Source organism: Salvelinus sp. IW2-2015, linkage group LG15 (genome assembly GCF_002910315.2).
Source record: "Salvelinus sp. IW2-2015 linkage group LG15, ASM291031v2, whole genome shotgun sequence".
NCBI classification, from domain to species: domain Eukaryota; kingdom Metazoa; phylum Chordata; class Actinopteri; order Salmoniformes; family Salmonidae; genus Salvelinus; species Salvelinus sp. IW2-2015.
The window spans coordinates 58930125-58952683 of NC_036855.1; the positions used below are offsets into that span (position 1 = coordinate 58930125).

At 42.5% G+C, this 22559-nt stretch overlaps 1 protein-coding gene across 1 annotated transcript in view; it reads right to left on the bottom strand.

The window, feature by feature from the left end:
• LOC111974426 (myotubularin-related protein 13) overlaps positions 1 to 22559 on the bottom strand; it is a 166033-nt gene that overhangs the window by 118050 nt on the left and 25424 nt on the right. Inside the window, 1 exon segment of the mRNA XM_070447304.1 lies at positions 15285 to 15370. Coding sequence (XP_070303405.1) covers positions 15285 to 15370 — 86 coding nt within the window.

Genomic DNA, 22559 nt, shown 5'->3' on the forward strand with positions numbered 1-22559 from the left:
CAGTACACTTTAGCTTGAAATGAAACCACTGTCAAAATTAGAAACATATAATATCTGAAAATGTAGTCTAGCGTTAGCTAGTTATCTAACCTGTATACATCATCATGCATGATGGACGCGCATCCCTATCACGGATGGTATGCCACAGCCCTTAGTTTGAAGATGTAATCCGGAGACAGGTTTTTTCTCCATCTCTTTAGCTATCATACTCTAATTCCACTGATTACAAAACGTTATTCTCCAGAAAGTGTAGAGCAACACTTAGCTATAAAGCTCCACTACACATTTTAAAAAWGCCGCGTTCAACAGGATTACCAACACAGACTGACCAGCTCAAATAGACATAAGCCTTCTATATGGCAAACCAATCCGAACTCCTCTCTCTGCATGTCTCAGCCCGTCATGACTAGTGGGAAGGTTGATTACTTTTTCTGTGGGTTAACCAACAAGGCTTGTAAATTTAACAATTTTATTCATATTTACAGATGGCATACAAGTTTGTTAAGGCACATGAAAGTTCATATGTTCCAGAAGGCATTTCTTCAAAAAAAAAAAAAAATTAAACCACCTAGTGTTCAGAAAAACAACACCACAATGTCAAATACAGGTAGCTTAGTCAAATAATTAACATCCAATCACATTAACTGTTACTCTCGTGGGAATTCACTAACAGTCCATATGTAGCCAAACGTAATTGCTGCTCATGTTGGTATCTGTACTTATGGCGCAAAAGCCATGACAGGGAGACATAGTGGAGTGGTAACGCACATGCAAGCAGTTGCTCAGGACACCACTTGGGTACACTGCAGCATCCACCGGGAGGCTCTTGTTGCCAATGGAATGCCTGACAGCTTGAAAGACATTTTGAACACTACAGTGAAATTGGTTAACTTTGTTAAAGCAAGGCCCCTGAACTCTCGTGTATTTTCTGCACTATGCAATGATATGGGCAGCGACCATGTAACACTAACAATATTACAGAAGTGCGCTGGTTATCAAGGGGAAAAGTATTGACACTTTTTTGTTTATTGAGAGACATCTGGGTGATGTTTTTTCCTCGCCTGAATGATCTGAATTTAGGATTACAGGAACTCTCCGCAACTATATTCAATGTGCGGGTCAAAATTGAGGCTATGATTAATAAGTTGGAGCTCTTGTGTCTGCATTAACAAGGACAACACAGGTTTTTGCATGATTTTTTTGTGTGCAAATTAACTCAAGCTTACGGACAATGTCAACTGCAATATAGCGAAGCACCTGAGTGAGTTGGGTGCGCAATTACGCAGGTACTTTCCCGAAACGGATGACACAACCAACTGGATTCGTTATCCCTTTCATTTTGATGAGGCTCTCTGAACAAGAGAGCCTCATCAAAATTGCAACAAGCGATTCTGTGAAAATTGAATTTTAAAATCAGAAGCCACTGCCAGATTTCTGGATTGGGCTGCGCTCAGAATATCCTGCCTTGGCAAATCGAGCTGTTAAGACACATGCCCTTTGCAACCACGTACCTATGTGAGAGTGGATTCTTGGCCTTCACTAGCATGAAAACTAAATACAGGCACAGACTGTGTGGAAAATTATTTAATACTGACTCTCTCCAATACAACATTGCAGAGTTACAGTATGTGCATCCTTTCAAGCACACCGTTCTCATTAACCTGTGGTGAGTTATTCACAATTTTCGATCAACAAATAAGGTTTTATATGTAAAATGGTTAAATAAAGAGCACAATAATTTACGATTATATTATTGTGCCCTGGTCCTATAAGAGCTCTGTCACTTCCCACAAGCCGGGTTGTGACAAACTCACTCATTCTTATGTTTAATAAATATATCGTATAGTGTGAGTGTGTGGCAGGCTTACAAAGATGGCAAAAAACTATATTTGAGAGTGCGCTGACCCTGGTAATAGAAGGGGTACGCAGCTGGAGGTTGAATGTTTGAAGGGGTATGGGACTATAAAACGTTTGGGAACCACTGTCATAGGTTCTCAATGGATGAATTGCAAGCAAGTGAAATGGAATCAGCCTTGACATTCTGAACGCAGTAATCAATGTCAGTGGTGCTGTGGTTGGTCTCTGGTTACGGAGTTGAGGTGTATCCATCCTGAACTTGAGCTGGCCACATGTCACTACTGTTTATGGGATACATGTTGTCCTTGTATCTTAATCCCAAAGTCACAACAAGGACCAGACTTCTGAATCTATGACATTTCACTCATGATGACTCCACTTAATGTGTACCGTCTGTGCACCTCCCCCTTACCATCTCTTTCTGTGCCTCTATCCATCCTACTGTACATTAGGAACGCCTGCTCTTTCCACAATTGAGACATGGATTGTGTATGTGTGCCATTCAGAGGGTGAATGGGCAAGACAAGATTTAAGTGCCATTGAACAGGGCATGGAAGTAATGCCAGGCGCACCGGTATGAGTGTGTTAAGAACTGCAACGCAACTTGGTTTTTCCACACTCAACAGTTTCCCGTGTGTATATAGAATAGTCCACCACTCAAAGGACATCCAGCCAACTTGACACAACTGTGGGAAGCATTGGAGTCAACATGGAACACGCATCCCTGTGGAACACTTTTGGCACCTTGTAGAGTCCATGCCGACGAATTAAGGCTGTTCTGAGAAAAAACAGGGGTGCAACTCAATATTATGAAGGTGTTCCCAATGTTTTGTACACTCAGTGTATGTTTGCTGCAGAGACGAGAGAGCATGAGAAAATTAGTTTTGATCAAAATCAGGGAAATAAGTGCGGAAAACATGTCGGCTCACCATTTAAAAAGATTGAGAACAAGTTATAGATTGGAAAATACTAGCGCTAGCTAACGCTACCTACAGTAGCAAAAAAGTCAAATATCGATATATCGGCCCAAAATAATATTGCGATATGTACAGTTGAAGTTGGAAGTTTACATACACTTAGGTTGGAGTCATTAAAACTGGTTTTTCAACCTCTCCACAAATGTCTTGTTAACAAAATATAGTTTTGGCAAGTCGGTTAGGACATCTACTTTTGTGCATGACAAGTAATTTTTCCAACAATTGTTTACAGACAGATTATTTCACTGTATCACAATTCCAGTGGGTCAAAAGTTCACATACACTAAGTTGACTGTGCCTTTAAACAGCTTGGAAAATTCCAGAAAATTATGTCATGGCTTTAGAAGCTTCTGATAGGCTAATTGACATCATTTGAGTCAATTGGTGGTGTACCTGTGGATATATTCAAGGCCTACCTTCAAACTCAGTGCCTCTTTGCTTGACATCATGGAAAAACTCAAAAGAAATCAAGACCTCAGAAAAGAATTAGAGCTCCACAAGTCTGGTTCATCCTTGGGAGCAATTTCCAAAAGCCTGAAGGTACCACGTTCATCTGTACAAACAATAGTACGCAAGTATAAACACCATGGGACCACGCAGCCATCATACCGCTCAGGAAAGAGACACATTCTGTCTCCTAGAGATGAACGTATTTTGGTGCGAAAAGTGCAAATCACTCCCAGAACAACAGCAAAGGACCTTGTGAAGATGCTGGTAGAAACAGGTACAAAAGTATGTATATCCACAGTAAAACGAGTCCTATATTGACATAACCTAAAAGGCCGCTCAGCAAGGAAGAAGCCACTGCTCCAAAACCGCCGTAAAAAAGCCAGACTATGGTTTGCAACTGCACATGGGACAAAGATCGTACTTTTGGAGAAATGTCCTCTGGTCTGATGAAACAAAAATGGGACTGTTTGGCTATAATGACCATCGTTATGTTTGGAGGAAAAAGGGGAGCTTGCAAACCGAAGAACACCATTGAAGAACACCCAACCGTTGAAGCACGGGGGTGGCAGCATCATGTTGTGGGAGTGCTTTCCTGCAGGAGGGACTGGTGTACTTCACAAAATAGATGGCATCATGAGGCAGGAAAATTGTGGAAATTTTGAAGCAACATCTCAAGACATCAGTCAGGAAGTTAAAGCTTGGTCGCAAATGGGTCTTCCAAATGGACAATGACCGCATGCATACTTCGAAAGTTGTGGCAAAATGGCTTAAGGACAACAAAGTCAAGGTATTGGAGTGGCCATCACAAAGCCCTGACCTCAATCCTATAGAAAAATGTGTGGGCAGAACTGAAAGTGTGTGCGAGCAAGCAGGCCTAGACACCTGACTCAGTTACACCAACTCTGTCAGGAGGAATGGGACGAAATTCACTGAACTTATTGTGGGAAGCTTGTGGAAGGCTACAAAAAAAACGTTTGACCCAAGTTAAACAATTTAAAAAGGCAATGCTACCAAATACTAATTGAGTGCATGTAAACTTCTGACCCACTGTAAATGTGATGAAAGAAATAAAAGCTGAAATAAATCATTCTCTACTATTATTCAGACATTTAACATTCTTAAACTAAAAAGTATTGATCCTATCTGACCTAAGACAGGGAATTTGTATTAAGATTAAATGTCAGGAATTGTGAAAAACTGAGTTAAATTGTATTTGGCTAAGGTGTATGTAAACTTCTGACTTCAACTGTATCTGTATCCATTTTCTCCCCCTTCACTAGTCAATGCAACGGTAGAGGTAAGCTCGTGTGTGGAGAGGAATATTGCAACAAGTGGCCTGCAGTGAACAAATCTCTGTGTTTGGGACAATAACATCCATTTTGACACACACAGAGACTTCCTGAGTGAAGTTGTCTAACACCACAGGCTCTAGGCCTATGCAGAGCAGGACAGCCTGGCAGATGAGAGGAGTGGAGCTTGGTGATATATATAGCCTAATCGTCACTTGCCTGAAAAGATTAGAAACACATTTTCAGAGCTTGAGTTGTAAACGCTTTTTCTTGGTGCATTCTTCATCTGTGGTTATTTAGTTTGCTGGGGGCCTGTTTTGACCGCAAAATGCATTTCGTGCTTAGCCCCATCCGTTTTTTTTTCATTCTACAGATGTATTCCAAGCGTTAGTAAATGACTCATTTTCTTTTTTATGGCGTGGAGGAAATCTGCAAATAATAACAATTTACATACCAGCTAAAACTCGAGCCAAATTGCTTGGTGGGGTATGTTAAAACACTATGGTGTATCTTCATTAAAAAGTTCAAAGCTAGAATCCCACTCATTTGGCCTTTGACCAAAGTGTCACACCGCAGTGGGGACACCAGAACTGGCCGCCTTATAGGCTACGTGCTGCCTCACTTGTCTGTACTTTCTCCATTTGCAAAAAATAAATACATCAACAACATATGAATGCTTTTGGTTTCATCCAATTCTCTAATTGTCTTAAACATATCATTTTAGAGGAAGCGCACAATTTAGAAACCATGAAGTGTATTAGTCCAAATGTGGCTGTTATAAATGTTCATGTTTACTCAGCTTTTGGTTGCTTACTGTAATGCAATCTAATGTGCCACATATGGGCCAGTAAATCTTCTCTCCAGTCTCAGACACATTGACTGAAGCTGCTCTTGGGGGTCTTCCACACGCACAATGCCTCCTAAATGCCACATCATCACAAATCAATATGGAAGTGTTCAGGGGGGGGTGCAATACGATAAACACACACGGACCATATATTGGAACCCAAGCACACATGAGTGTCCAAGGACATCTGTAGACATGAGTGATGTTTGGCTGAACTAGTGGCACTGCTTCTATATTTAACTACCACCCCACTGGGGATGGAAGTTTGAAGGATGATGCTGTCATAGCTCATTGATCCCTAGGAGATGGAGTGTGAAGATGGCTCTGCAGTGTGATACATTAGTGCTATAACTCACAGAGCAGCACAGCCATGATGGCCACCACCAGAGCAGACCCAGTGACTCACACAGGAAGAGACCACAATACCCCACAGCACAACATCCTCAAAATAAGTATATTTGTTCTTCACTAAGAGCTTGTGTCTCCTTTGTAAAATCCCATAAACACCCATGCATAAACAAGGTTTCTGGAATGTTCACCTAAAACCATTGACACTGGCCAGAGACCTTCAGACTTCAGCTGCAGCTCTGGCATCTACATTGCATTCATGTAGATTTGTCATTCATTAAATGCACTTCTTTTTTTTTTTTTAAGTTCCCGAAGTCATTCTGATTCCCATGTAAAATAGCCATTTGAGTGACTAAAATATCACAGCTCTTTGAAATGCGTACATATTAAGCCCAATTCCATCTTTTCTGCTGTTTAATGTTTCAACTAATTAATCTGGTTGTTATATACATACATTTTGTTATTCTAAGCCAATCAGATGTTTAATGAAAACTTATGGCTTGGGGGCAGTATTTCGACGTCTGGATGAGAAGCGTGCCCAAACGTAAACTGCCTGTTACTCAGGCCCAGAAGCTAGGATATGCATATAATTGGTATATTTGGATAGAAAACACTAAAGTTTCCAAAACTGTTAAAATAATGTCTGAGTATAACAGAACTGATATGGCAGGCGAAAACCTGAGAAATCAATCCAGGAAGTGGTATTTTTTTGATGTGGGTAGTTTTCAATTGAATGCCTATTAAGTATCTAATGGGTTAGGAACCAGATTGCAGTTCCTATGGCTTCCACTAGATGTCAAACTTTAGACATTGTTTCAGGCTTGTTTTCTGAAAAATGAAGAAGAATGAGACCTTTCTGTCTGTGGACTGTAGAATCATGCAGCACTGGTTTGCACGCATGACCGAGTGCACGCCCTTTGTTGTTTTTCCTTTCTATTGAATACGCTATTGTCCGGTTGAAATATTATCGATTATTTAGACAATTGACAACCTGAGGATTAATTATTAACATCGTTTGACATGTTTCGACGGACTTTACCGGTACTATTAGGATGTATTCGTCTGCATGTTTTGACCGCCTTTGAGCCAGTGGATTACTGAACAAAACACACCAACAAAAGAGTTTTTGGGATATAAAGAGGGACTTTATCAAACATTTATTGTGTATCTGGGACTCTTGTGACTGCAACCAGATAAAGATCTTCAAAGGTAAGTGATTAATTTTATCACTATTTCTGACTTTCGTGACTCCTCTATTTGGTTGGAAAATGTTTGTATGCTTTGTAAGCGGGGCGCTGTCCTCAGATAATCGCATGGTATGCTTTCGCCGTAAAGACTTTTTGAAATCTGACAAAGCAGCTGGATTAACAAGAAGTTTCATCTTTAAGCCGATGTATAACACTTGTATTTTTATGAATGTTTATTATGACTATTTCTGTATTTTGAATATGGCCCTCTGCAATTTCACAGGATGTTGTCGAGGTGGGTTGCTAGCGGAACGCCTGCGCCAGAAAGGTTAAGTTACACATAATTGTCTAAGTTCATCCTAGTGGCCAAAATCAAAGTTCAGATAAATAAATTGTTCTGATCTTTTTAGTACCTTTTGAGATAAGTCAGCATACTTTATTTAAAATTGAGATGTGACAAATACACGTTTACTTGAATGCACCAAATACAACAGGTATTTGACCTTACAGTGAAATGCTTAATTAAAAGCATTTAACCAACAATGCAGTTTTAAGAAAACACCTAGAAAAAGTAAGAGAACAATAACAAATAATTAAAAGAGCAGCAGTAAATAACAATAGCGGGGCTATATACAGGGGGTACCGGTACAGAGTCAATGCGCGGGGGCACCGGTGTCGAGGTAATATGTACATGTACGTAGAGTTATTAAAGTGACCACGCATAAATAATAGAGTAGCAGAGCGTAAAAGGGGGGAGGGGGGGGGGGTTGCAAATAGTCTGGGTAGTCATTTGATTAGACATTCAGGAGTCTTATGGCTTGGGGGTAGAAGCTGTTTAGAAGGCACTGGACCTAGACTTGGCACTCCGGTACAGCTTGCCGTGCGGTAGCAGAGAACAGTCTATGACTAGGGTTGCTGGAGTCTAACAATTTTTAGGGCCTTCCTCTGACACCGCCTGGTATAGAGGTCTTGGATGGCAGGAAGCTTGGCTCTAGTGGTGTACTGGGCCGTACGCACTACCCTCTGTAGTGCCTTGCAGTCAGAGGCCGAGCAGTTGCCATACCAGGCAGTGATGCAAACCGTCAGGATGCTCTCGATGGTGCAGCTGTTAAAGATTTTGAAGATCCGAAGACCCATGCCAAATCTTTTCAGTCTCCTGGAGGGGGAATAGGTTTTGTCGTGCCCTCTTCACAACTGTCTTGGTGTGCTTGGACCATGTTAGTTTGTTGGTGATGTGGACACCAAGCAACTTGAAGCTCTCAACCTGCTCCACTATAGCCTTGTCAATGAGAATGTGGGCATGCTTGGTCCTCCTTTTCCTGTAGTCCACAATCATCTCCTTTGTCTTGATCAAATTGAGGGAGAGGTTGTTGTCCTTGCACTACATGGTCAGGTCTCTGACTTCCTCCTCATCGTTGTCGGTGATCATGCTAGCAGTCGTACCTGTAGCAGCATACCGTGGCGAACTACAATTAAGTAATAATGCCAGAAAAGCTAGTGTTTGGAGGATATACTGTCACGGGTGTTAGGCCCAAGACGAAGACGAGTGCTGGCAAACCGTGCCAATATATCCTCCAAACACCGGCTTCGAGGGCATTATCACTTTTATACAACAGATTATAAACATATTCAAATAACGATTGACATATTTTCATTAAAAACTAAATTTTTATGAATTTTTCATACTACCACAAGATATAGTCCTGACACAAATCTAGGGTTGCTACCCAAGCCGGCTGGTTGTTCGTTCTATCGGTTCGGTTGCCAGAGACACGACCCAGTCATTCAGTCTTTATGTTCAGTATCTATGGATGAGATCTAGTCGTTTGTTCTAAAATGTTCCATTGCCATACTGGCTGGCAACATTCTTATCCCTTGCTTGCTAGCTAGCCAACTATGGCTAACTTAGTGATGGTCAAAAAGCCAGAATAACTGCAATGTAGCTGCATTTGCTTAAGCTGTTTTTTCTAGTAACATTTATTTGGATACCTCCTTAAGAGCTAATGAAGCGTGATTTTGTCTTGCATAGAAAATGTACCTAATCGTCTGTTGTTCGGAGGAGCTAGCCAACAACACAGCTAAAACAATCACTTCAAACTGAAGCTGGAAAGACTGCAAACTAGCTACACCTTTTACCTTATTTCAATTGACATTTCTTTGTATATATCCATAAAAATGATACCAGCTGATTCATGATTTAGACTGGATGAGAAACGCTGCCTGCCTATCTGTCTCGTCCCAACTCCTTCACTACTATGGGACAGCCGGAGATCAAATTTGAATATTGAAACCCAGTTGAAAATGTCGGAGACAGAGCAAGGTTTATACAAATCTCCGCTGTTGAAAACAAATTGTTAGTCTAAAAGAAATGTTAGATAATGTCTAGAGGCTTTTATAGTGGAGATCAAGTTTATAAATTGCTTGGCTGGGCTGATGAGATAGTGGATTGCGCAGTCAGATGAAACAGAGTAAATAGGCAATTTAACGTAATAGATTTAGCCGGTGGTAACTTGTGGAATAGACACCGGCTGCAATGCGGTTTTAGCCAATCAGCATTCGACCCACCCGTTGTATAACAAGATAATTGATTTCAGGTATCACAGCTACAAGCAGGCTGCCATGTGCCTTTACTGAGGAGAGGCTTCCGTCTGGCCACTCTACCATAAAGGCCTGATTAGTGGAGTGCTGCAGAGATGGTTGTCCTTCTGGAAGGTTCTCCCATCTCCACAGAGGAACTCTAGAGCTCTGTCAGAGTGACCATCGGGTTCTTGGTCACTTCCTTGACCAAGGCCCTTCTCCCCCAACTGCTCAGTTTGGCCGGGCGGCCAGCTCTAGGAAGAGTCTTGGTGGTTCCAAACTTCTTCCATTTAAGAATGATGGAGGCCACTGGGTTCTTGTGGACCTTCAAAGCTGCAGAAATGTTTTAGTACCCTTCCCCAGATCAGTGCCTCGACACAATCCTGTCTGAGCTGGTTTTTGCCCTGATATACACTGTCAACTGTGGGACCTTATTTAAATTTGGTAAGAGAATATCATGTTACCATTGGAGTATTAAAATGAGTCAGCCTATCCACTTAATAATCCCACCTCCTGAATCCAAGTGTTTGACATGGGGGAGGGGACAATTCATTTTAAGATCAAACATTTTTTCAATGTAAAAGCAGTCATTTGTCATACAAGTTTCATCCAATTTCATGAAAAACAAGACCGGCTGTTCATAACCTTTAAGCGTACATCTGCCAACAAAAAGATGTAGGCAGTATATTGCTGCATCCATACAGGTCTCTGTTTTTCCTTGAAAAGGAACATCGAACCATTAACGGAAATCACTGAGGTTTACAAATATTTCCCATTCCCACTGAAAGAAAATAGGCTCCTCTCTCAATCCATCCTGGCTTCCACAACATTGACATAGATTATGCAACAAACAGGTAGGCTGCTCACGGGCTCCTCCACCTGCCGGTCTGGTTCGTTACGGTCTGGTCTATTTCACTGGACCTCTTGAAAGGCCTGGATGAGACTGACTGACTGTGCTATCAAACTCAGACGGCTGTTGTGATGCATGATTACTCTGAAATGCAAAGCGCTTCTCTAGACAAGACGAGTTGGTACCGGAGAAAGCTTCAGCTTAGCACTGAGAGACTAGAGAGCATCTTAGTAATGCTACCAAATCTCCCTAGTTCACTTTCACCTAAGCCAGGAGGAATGTGCCTGGGCTTACCAAGAAACCACCTGACTGCATAAAAAAATGGACAGGATTGTAACGTCTACTTTAATGTCAAGAGAAAAACAAGAATGACTTGTAGGCATACAGAGTGAGGTCTATTTATTCTGACTAGAATGTCAATGCTACATGAGGTTTGCATGACTAGGCCTAGCCTAAATCAAACAAAGTTTCCATTTCTGAAGTAAGAAAAAAAAAATCCTTTGACCAAAGGCTAATTCCATCATCCTGTTTTTCTACTCAAACCAAATAGGGACTAGGTATAACCCAGCCAAGCTAACAGCTAGCAGGAAACCTCATTCACCAGGGCAAATCAAAGTGTGGAGTCACTCAGCACTGAGGTGAGCAGGGCTTGACATTAAGGCCTTGTCGTGGCAAAGTAAAACAATTGTGGGACAACCAGAAAGTAGATTTCAGTTGTCCGAATGGATAAGTAAAAATCACTGTATTGAACAAGTACTCTGATCAGAACTGGAACAGGCAGCACACAGCAGGACAGTGCATGGTAGACATTGAGTAAATTGCCTATATTCCTATAGCCTATTTAAATAAATGTTATATTTACACAAAGCAAGAGAACAACGTAGACAGAGCTAGTCTCACCAAAGCAGCAAATGTTTGTCAGAAATGTCAGAAAATGTTTTTTCCTCTCTCTTGAATGTCAGATGATCTAGGCCAGGTATTCCCAAACTGGGGTACCCGCAGTGGTACGCGCAATGCGGTCTGGGGTAGGCCAAATAAAAATGTGATTCATTTTTTAAAATATATATWAAAAAAAAAGGTATTTTTATATAAGTGTCATTTTCAACCAGTCCATTTAGATTTTACAATGGGGCTATACATTTTTCTACCCCTGCCTGATTAGCCTCGTTTCACTGCCAAAAATAAAATTAAACCATCTAGTGTTGACAACAATGTCAAATAAAAGTAGCCTAGTCAAATAATTAATATCCAATCACATTAAAAGTTACTCTTGCGGGAATTCCACTAACGGTCCGTATGTAGCCAAACGTAGCTGCTGCTCATTCTGTTTGCTCTAAAATTGATTAAATTGTTAAATAAATTAAGGCCTGCATCCATAGACACATACCAGCTCTACTGGTAGTACTGCTACTACCAGCAGTACTACAACTGCACCTGTCGACGACACAAGTTGTTCTGCTTCCACGAGCACATCCAATGCTAGCATCAAGAATTCTACATTTGTTGTTAGCCCAGCTAGCATGGACACTGACAGTTGTGAATCTGATGCAGCCGAAGAGCTACTGCCCCCTTACCCGGGAAAGCACGAACAGACAGGGATGTTGGACCATCGAAGAGGCGCAAATATGATGAGAACTATATTGATTTATGGTTCACTTATATTAGGAGTAGTGCCTTTCCTCAGCCACAGTGTGTTATATGTGTAAAAGTATCTCACAACTGGATGAAACCTTCACTCTTGCATAGACATTTAGAAACAAAACATGCCAACTTCCAAAATAAACCACAGGAGTTTGAGCGAAAACGAAGACAAGTTTCGAGTAGTAGGACATGTATAAAAGCAACAGATACCATTAATAAGAAGGGGCTAGAAGCGTCTTATATGGTGAGCTACCGAGTGGCTAGGACAGACAAACCCCATACTATTGCGGAGGACTTAACTCTTCCTGCTGCCGCGGCTTTGGCTGAGACAATGCTGGGGGAAAACACCAAAAAAACTACACAGACAATGCCATCAAACAAACACCGTTTCATGACGCAACAGTGACATGGCAGGAGATGTTTTCAAATAATTACTGCATGCATTACAGCTGGATGAGTCAACAGACGTGGTGGGCCTGGCACAGCTTCTGGTATATGTCCGTAACGTTTATGGGGGTCAATTAACTTCTTACTAGAGGTCAACCGATTTTATGATTTTTCTACGCTGATACCGATTATTGGAGGACCAAMATTTTTTGAAAATTACAACAATACTGAACACTTATTTTAACTTAACATAATACATAAATAAAATCAATTTAGTCTCAAATAATGAAACATGTTCAATTTGGTTTAAATAATGCAAAAACACAGTGTTGGAGAAGAAAGTAAAAGTGCAATATGTGCCATGTAAAAAAGCTAAGTTCCTTGCTCAGAACATGAGAACATATGAAAGCTGGTGGTTCCTTTTAACATGAGTCTTCAATATTCCCAAGTAAGAAGTTTTAGGTTGTAGTTATTATAGGAAATATAGGACTATTTCTCTCTATACCATTTGTATTTCATTAACCTTTGACTATTGGATGTTCTTATAGGTACTTTAGTATTGCCAGTGTAACAGTATAGCTTCCATCCCTCTCCTCGCTCCTACCTGGGCTCGAACCAGGAACACAACGACAACAGCCACCCCCGAAACAGCGTTACCCTACTCCAAGTAGGGAGAGGGATGGAAGACACATGCACATTTGTGGCCTGCTGGAGGTCATTTTGCAGGGCTCTGGCAGTGCTCCTCCTTGCACAAAGGCGGAGGTAGCGGTCCTGCTGCTGGGTTGTTGCCCTCCTACGGCCTCCTCCACGTCTCCTGATGTACTGACCTGTCTCCTGGTAGCAGCTCCATGCTCTGGACACTACGCTGACAGACACAGCAAACATTCTTGCCACAGCTCGCATTGATGTGCCATCCTGGATGAGCTGCACTACCTGAGCCACTTGTGTGGGTTGTAGACTCCGTCTCATGCTACCACTAGAGTGAAAGCACCGCCAGCATTCAAAAGTGACCAAAACATCAGCCAGGAAGCATAGGAACTGAGAAGTGGTCTGTGGTCACCACCTGCAGAACCACTCCTTTATTGGGGGTGTCTTGCTAATTGCCTATAATTTCCATCTGTTGTCTATTCCATTTGCACAACAGCATGTGAAATTTATTGCTTCCTAAGTGGACAGTTTGATTTCACAGAAGTGTGATTGACTTGGAGTTACATTGTGTTGTTTAAGTGTTCCCTTTATTTTTTTGAGCAGTGTATATATATATATATATATTTATATTTTTTTTATTTTTTTAAATCGCTCAGCACTACTCGTCCCAAAATGAGGGCTATGCCAAAAATGTGGACATTGAGTAACATAACCCACAAACTGAAAGCATTGAGTGCTAAATGTAACAAAATCCAGTGGGCTGTTGAGGAGAGAGAGAAAATGAAATTGAACTAGAACATACTGTATAACAGAGGAAAAATAAATGTCCATGTGTATCCATTTGGCATTAAAAAAGGCAGAGTAGTTTAGCCTCCATGAGGGGAGAAGTGCATATGTGAACGTAAACAAATTTTCAAAATGATGCAGCGATCGCATCTTTAAGAAATTGTGCTGATTTTGCTTGTTCTAACTAAATGCTTAAGTAGTTCCTGGAATCTGTCAATTATCGGGTAATTAGGGTCTTCGCGGGACAGTCAAGAGGCGCCTCGCTCTCCTCACTGTTGACTGTGGGCCAAAAGCATCCTAATTTAAATCATTTAGTATGTCCAAGTAAACAAACAAATAAACAAACACACAGGCGGGCAGGCCCCATTGGCCATGCGCTGTCAGGAGAAAGAACACTGTTGAACTGTGGGAGGCTGCCTGGGCCAGTGAGTTTACTGCTGCCCTGGATATTGATTTCCAGATCTCTCCAGACCCAGATAAGCAAATATTTGGTCACAATGAGTGCAATGATTTGTGCACAATGGTAACAGGCCCCATGTCTCGAGTCAAGGACCCCCCTAAGTCACCCTCGGAGAAGAGGGGGCTGGAGAAAGATAATGAGAGTGACCAAAGGGAGAGCGAGAGATGCAACTCCCTAATGCAACCAAAAAAGGAAGATTGGGACACCCAGCAGAGAGAGCGATAACAGGCTGGACATAGCTGAGGATTCTGGGAGGTGGGTAAGAATGTCCCAATTAGTGGAAGCTGAAAGTGTTGAAACAAACTCTTGAATAAACAATCATTATGCATTTGTTGATACAGGAAATGCCAATATTTGCTCTGCACCCTCCAGAAGAACATGCGTCCTGGGAACATAGGAAGACGTCTCAACTGTTGCTCCACTCCTGGGGTTCTTGTCAGTACGATATGGCAAAATAACATTTTACAGTGCACTTCACAGGATTTCAACAACAAAAAAAATTGGTCAAAACTGTTCCGGCAAGTCGGCACCGTGAGAAGATTAACCAGGGGAACACTGCACAACCTGTACAAATGACACATTAATCTCCAGAAAGTTCCAGAAGAGCTACTAGAGAGGGCTCCCTGAGTGAACAGAGCGCTCCAACAGCATGATTGGTTGGAGCACCGTAGCTTAACAAGCCCATTTTCCGTCTGCAGACAAAATAACCACTAAAATGGTGCTTACAGTCACAACAGGAAATTATGCAAACCTCTACATTTTTGTTCTGTCAGGCAGAGCCCCATGTGTCCTTTAGGTCAACTCAAGTTCTGCAATGAGAAACCAGAGCTATCTTCAATCTTTGCTTGCAGTATTAAACTCGCACCCATCAAACATGCAGACTGAGGTAGAGAGGTTAAGGGGAAGTAAGCAACTCACTACCACAGCTATCACACAAGGTGCATGAATAAGTCAGTTTCAGTTAAATGTTATGTACTCACCATCTCCACCCCCTGGGGAAACACTGTGCCCTCCCAGTCCTTTTTGGGGAAGCGCTGGATGATCTTCCCACATCCTTCTCCTGCACCTGGAAACGAAACCAAACAATGGCAATCAATGGCAGGGAAACCTGGCATGGCACGGATCTGATGTCAAAGTGTCCTCCACCTAAGGAGTAGCCTGAATAATATCTACAATATTATGGAATTCATAACAGAGCTCTAGGGCCTATACCACCAACAGGAAGAGGGAAGAGATAAGCTCCTCTAGTTAACAGACAGATGCATTGTGTACGGTGAATTATGCATGGGTCAAGATAATGTTCTGTGGAATGGACGCTTTACACAATAAAGGTCAGCTTTTCACATTGTTAAAAGGACATACTGGTTGTGAATGGCCCTAATAAAACTATTTTTCCAAACAGTAGAGGTGAAGGGGGCATTCGAGGACACACAAATCATTTTGATGTTTGATCACATTTCCAGACTTCCTAATTGGCACAAATCGGTTTGGTGCATTCTTTCAGGTCCTGTGATGATTCTCCTTACATTTTCCATCTTTCTCTTCATTCTGTAGGAACACTTCAACCACAAGAGGAAAGCACAGAGGAGTAGCACTACAGGGTCATAACGCAGAACATTCATCCTATGCTTCTCCAGTGGTAATGTATGAGGGATTGTGTTGCTCCTGAGTGCTAACAAATAACCCAAGATTGCCATGTTAAAGAGATACTTCTGGATTTTGGCAATAATGCCCTTTATCTACATCCTCAGAGTCAGATGAACTCATGGATACCATTTTAATATGTCTCTGTGTCCAGTATGAAGGAAGTTAGAGGTAGTTTTGCGAGCCAATGCTAACTAGTGTTAGCGCAATGACTGGAAGTCTATGGGTATCTGCTAGCATGCACATAGACACAAAAATTGGTATCCACGAGTTGGTATCTGACTCTGGGCGAGTAGATAAAGGGCCTCATTGTGAAAATCCCACATTATAACTTCAAATGTAAATGGTGAAGCAATCCTACAAGCCAATTGCCAACCCACACTAAGGGGAAGACAAAACAGATATGTTTACAAACTTAGCCTATTATTTGCATCTGCACTAGCAGATGCCGCAATAAATAAATAGGCCCATTTCCAAATCAGTGCGCATGGAGCCAAAGCCCTAATGTAGCCAAGTCGCCATTGAAAAAAAAAACTTGAAAGCATCCAGAACCAATGTGCAGGGAGTGTAAATGAGTTAATTGACAGCGAAATTGAATTCAAATGTGACACTGCCATCGACGTGAGAAACAAACACGCAGAGGTTAAAATAATGAAGGTGAAATGCATCAACAGATCTGGAATCAGTCACGGCCAATAAATAATTTACAGGGTTGGATTAAATCAAGATGTTTCACAGAGAAAGTGGCCAAAGATTAAGTGCGAGAAACTGAACCCGGACAGCTAACACAGCAAATTACAGAAGTGGAAAGGCCATCCATTTGGGAGTGATCCACTCTGACAGCATGATTCAAGGAGAGGAGGATGAGGAATAAAAGGAAAAAGGGAGAGAGAACCCTCCTCAACCCCAGCATCTGTCAGGTAGGTCACCAATTAGACAGCCCAGGGAAATATCTGCAAACAAGAGGTCAGATCAATAGATTGTGGTGGCAGAGAGAGATGCAGTACAAGGCTGATCTGCTGAACACTGTCATCTCTTTATTATCAGTTCGGTATTCAATGCATGGTTGAACAGACAATGCCACAGCATGGACTGCATAGATTCAAAGTGTTGTCTGGTCTATTTTAAGAGCCTACTTGTCATGAAAAAGAACACAGGGTCACTGTCACAATGGCAGACTTACAATTGTCATAGGGAGTTTTGAAAAATTTGATGTAATTACTTGTCATCAAAATGTAATGAGTTACAACAAACTGCAACCTATTTAAGGTGGCGATTGAAGAGGATTTGAAAGAACAATCTGGAAAGCTAAGAAATTGAAAAATAATCAAAGAAACTTAAAAGATGCCAAGACCATCTAAAAATGCTTTCCTTTCCAACGTGCCGTTTGACACAATGACTTCATTTACATTTAGTTTAAGCTCTGTCACACATACATTTAGCACATAGGTTTCTTCTCAACAGAGATGGAAGGAAAACTATCAAGAATGACAAGAGGATGATTGCTGCGCGAAGCCTATTGCGCTGGATTTTGATTGGTAGATAGATTAAATAGGTCCATTCAGCACAAATATAAACGCAATATGCTAAAGGTTTTATTGACTTACAGTTCATAAGGAAATCAGTCAATTGAAATAAAGAAATTAAGCCCCAATCTATGGATTTCACATGACTGGGCAGGGGTGTAGCCTATACCCACCCACTTGGGAGCCAGGCCCAGCCAATCAGAATTAGTTTCTTCCAACAAAATTGCATTATGAGAGAGAAATACTCCTCAGTTTCATCAGCTGTCCGGGTGGCTGGTCTCAGACAATCCCGCAGGTGAAGAAGCCGGATGTGGCGGTCCAGGGTTGGCGTGGTTACACATGCTCTGTAGTTATGGGGCCGGTTGGACGTACTGCCAAATTCTCTTAAAACGACGTTGGAGGCAGTTTATGGTGGCAACATTATCATTCAATTCTCTGGCAACAGCTCTGGTGGTCATTACTGAAGTCAGCATGCCAATTGCATGCTTCCTCAAAACCTGTCTATATAAACGGTCACACAGTTGACAGTGCATGTCAGAGCAAAAACCAAGCCATGAGATGGAAGGAATTGTCCGTAGAGCTCCGAGACAGGATTATGTCCAAGCACAGATCTGGGAAAGGGTACCAAAAACCATTCCAGTTTTTGCTTTGTAATTATTGGGTAGTGTGTAGATTGATCAGGAACATTTTAGAATAAGGCTGTAATCTAACAATATGTGGAAAAGGTCAAGGGGTCTGAATACTTTCCAAAGTCACTGTAAAATACATTTGTGCACAACATTTGAGAGAAATAAGCTTTTTGTGTGTATGGAGAATTTCTGAGATCTTTTATTTCAGCTCATTTTACATGTTGCGTTTATATTTTTGTTCAGTATAGTTCAACATCTCAATGATGTTCAGTACACCACTTTGCACTTCCCTTCAGCTAAATCCTTCTTCCTTGTGTCTCCTGATTCTGCCTCTTCGACCCTACTCTCTTCCCTTTCAGCATCCTATGACTCGCACTGTCTTGTTTCTTTCCCGGCCGGCTCCGCCATCCCCTCCTGCTCCGTGGCTGAGTGACTCATTGCGAGCTTACAGAACAGGAATCCTGTCAGCTGAGCGAAAACAGAGGAAAACTAAACTTGCGGAGGACCTATCATGCTTTCACCTACTCCTCTCTACCTCTGCACCTGCTGCTAAAGCCACTTCTACCACTAAATGTCAAGCTTCTGCCTCTAACACAAGGAAACTCTTTTCCCACCTTCTCCTCCCTCAAATCCTCCACCCTCAACCCCTTTCAATGAGTAGCGGATGTTGTCAACCTTTTTAACCACTCAGCCTATTGAGTCCACTGGTCTCACTCACACAGAACTACCCTACGCCTTGACCTCTTTCTCCCCTCTCGCCAGATGCCATCCTGCGACTAGTGAGGTCTGGCCGCCCGACAACTTGCCCGCTCGACCCCATCCCCTCCATCCATTTCCAGACCATCTCTGGAGACCTCCCATTCCTCACTTCCCTGACCACTGGCTGCGTCCCCTCTGACTTCAAAATGGCCCGAGTTGCTCCCCTCAAAAAACCAACACTCGACTCATCTGACGTCAAACTATAGACCTGTATCCCTTCTTTATCTTTCCAAAACACTTGACCGTGCTGTTTCTGACCAACTTTCTTATGTCTCTCAGAACGATCTTCATGACCCTAACCAGTCAATCTTCAAGACGGGTTACTCAACCGAGAATGCTATTCTCGTGTCACAGAGGTTCTCCTTACTGCCAAAGCTGGCTCGCTCTCCTCTGTTCTTATCCCCCTAGATCTAGCCGCTGCCTTAGACACCATGAACCATAAGATCATCCTCTCCACCCTCTCAGGGCTGTGCACACTCTTGGATTGCATCCTACCTGGCAGGCTACTCCTTCCAGGTGAAGTGAAGAGGATCGGTGTCTGCACCACGTACTCTCACTACTGGTATCCCGAGGGCTCGGTTCTAGGCCATCTCTTCTCGAAATACACCAAGTCACTCGGCTCCGTCATATCCTCACATGGTCTCCCTTAACATTGTTATGCGGATGACACTCAACTACTTTTCTCTTTTTCCCCCTTCTTACACCCAGGTGGCGACACGCATCTCTGCATGTCTGGCAGATATCTCAACTTGGACGTCGGCCCACCACCTCAAGACAGAACTGTTCTTCCTCCCAGGGAAGGCATGCCTGCTCAAAGACCTCTCCATCACAGTTGACAACTTCACACAGTCGCCCTCCCAGAGTGCAAAGAACCTTGTCGTGCCCCTGGTCCTATGGACAGATACTCCAATCTCTGCTGTGGAGCTTTGCAGCTCCTTCAGGGTTATCTTTGGTCTCTTTGTTGCACCTCTGATTAATTCTCTCCTTGCCTGGTCCGTGAGTTTTGGTGGGTGGCAATCTCTTGGCAGGTTTGTTGTGGTGACATATTCTTTACATTTTTTAATAATGGATTTAAATGGCGCTCTGTGGGATGTTCAAAGTTTGATATTTTTTTTATAACCCAACCCTGATCTGTACTTCTCCACAACTTTGTCCCCGACCTGTTTGGAGAGCTCCTTGGTCTTCATGGTGTCGCTTGCTTGGTGGTGCCCCTTGCTTAGTGGTATTGCAGACTCTGGGGCCTTTCAGAACAGGCGTACATATACACACTGAGATCATGTGACACTTAAATGAAGTCCACCTGTGTGCAATCGAATAATAATAAGACTTCTGAAGGTAGTTGGTTGCACCAGATCTTATTTAGCTGCTTCATAGCAAAGGGGATGAATACATATGCACGCACCACTTTTCCGGTTTTTATTTTGTATAATTCTTTTAAACATATTTTTTTTTTCATTTCACCAATTTGGACTATTTTGTGTATGTTCATTACATTAAATCCAAATAAAAATCAATTTAAATTACAGGTTGTAATGCAACAAAATAGGAAAAATGCCAAGGGGGATGAATAGTTTTGCAAGGCACTGTATTGATGTGTAAAAGTGACATTAAGATAATTTGCTGACAAGACAGTCTACTGTACATCATGGCACTGTTGCCTTAAAAATAGACGGATCTGGGCCTCCCGGGTGGCGCAGTGGTCTAAGGCACTGCATCGAGAGTGCTAGCTGTGCACACAGAGATTCTGGGTTCGAGCCCAGACTCTGTCGCAGCCGGGAGGCTCATGGGGCGACGCACAGTTGGCCCAGCGTCGTCCGGGTTAGGGAGGGTTTGGCCGTCTCATCGCGCACTAGCGACTCCTGTGGCGGGCCGGGCGCAGTGCACGCTGACCAGGTCGCTAGGTGTACGGTGTTTCCTCCGACACATTGGTGTGGCTCGCTTCCGGGCTGGATGTGCGTTGTGCAAAGAAGCAGTGCGGCTTGGTTGGGTTGTGTTTCGGAGGACGCATGGCTCTCGACCTTCGCCTCTCCCGAGTCCGTACGGGAGTTGCAGCGATGAGACAAGACAGTAACTACTACTAATTGGATACCATGAAATTGGGGGGTAAAATAAACAAAAAAAAATAGACAGATCTCTTTCCACAAGACACTTTTTATCCCCATGATTCTTGTTTCTGTAAACATCTCAGCCAAGTGGAGAGTGGCAATGCCGAGTGCTCTCCCCAGATCTAAACTGGAACAGAGATTTCAGGAAACCACTGGCTCACAGAACATGCCATAATAGCCATGTTGGTAATTTAAATTGTGACCAGCAATAAAACAGTCACTAAACCTTGTGTTACAAGAAAAATGAATGACAGCCTAGCATTTCCTCTCACAGTACCATGAAGACTAGGCCTAAACTACTGTCTAAAACACACACGTTAAGTACCATACTCTGTTTGATCATGGTGGAGCAGTGGTCCATGAGTCAGGCAGGTCATGTAGAGGGGAGAGAGCAGGAATCCAATAGGAGGGACTACTACACCTAATCACCAGTATCATTTGGCTGCTGCCCTCAGCGGCTCAAGCCAGCGGTCAGCTGCCCCTTAACACGTTGACCTCTGTCAGGGCTTTGGAGACAGAGGGGAGCCGTTAATCTTCATGAGGGTTCTGGGCCTGTGTGGTGGGCTGAGTAGGGCCCTGAGGAGCCCGTCCCCTGTCCATGACATCGCATCAAGTGTCTGCAGTAAGTGCCCCTTCCCTGATTGAGATCACATGCTTAGAATCTTTCCACGTTTCAAGCTCAACTTTCCACTCATGGGATGACAAAATACAGAATTCCTGACATTTGGTGAGGCTGCACTCTGTAAACAATTAAAAGTAGTCCAGACCATCAGATATTACCCCTTAGATAACAATAAAGCAGCCGGACAGCTGTGGTTAATACAAGCCAGGTCAGCCTAGAACAGAAACATGCTAATTTCAGGATCCTCTTGTAATAACAAACAGAGGAATTCCAAACAACTGGTAGATTTTCCACACTGTTAACCTACTTGGGCGTCATGACAAAAAATAAACAAGTGAATAACATTCGGTTTATAGAAGTGCTGAATAATATTGATCACTTTCTGGAGAAGACTAAGTTATTGGTCTGTTTAGTAACACCATGGGCCCAATCACTAGCCTACATGGGATTTACTCCATGTTTAACAAGGGTTGCAAAAAAATGACTCAAACAGGCTTAGTCAAACATTATTTTGGCACTGAAAGTGTTGACTGAACAGGGACCTGAGTTAACAGTAGCAATGAATAATACTGATTTAGGCCTATGCCTAGTGTGTCTTTGAAAAATATTAATTTCTCAAGTGTTTTTTTTTTAGATTGACAAAAATCGCTGCAGAATTCTGTGGTAGCCATGCTGGTTAAGTGTGCCTTGAATTCTAAATAAATCACAGTGTCACCAGCAAAGCACGACCACACCATCACACCTCCTCCTCCATGCTTCACGGTGGGAACCACACATGCAGAGATCATCCTCTACATCTCACAAAGACACGGTGGTTGGAACCAAAAATCTCAAATTTAGACTCCAGACCAAAGGACAAATTTCCACCGGTCTAATGTCAATTGCTCGTGTTTCTTGGCTCAAGCAAGTATCTTCTTATTGGTGTCCTTTAGTAGTGGTTTCTTTGCAGAAATTTGACCACGAAAGCCTG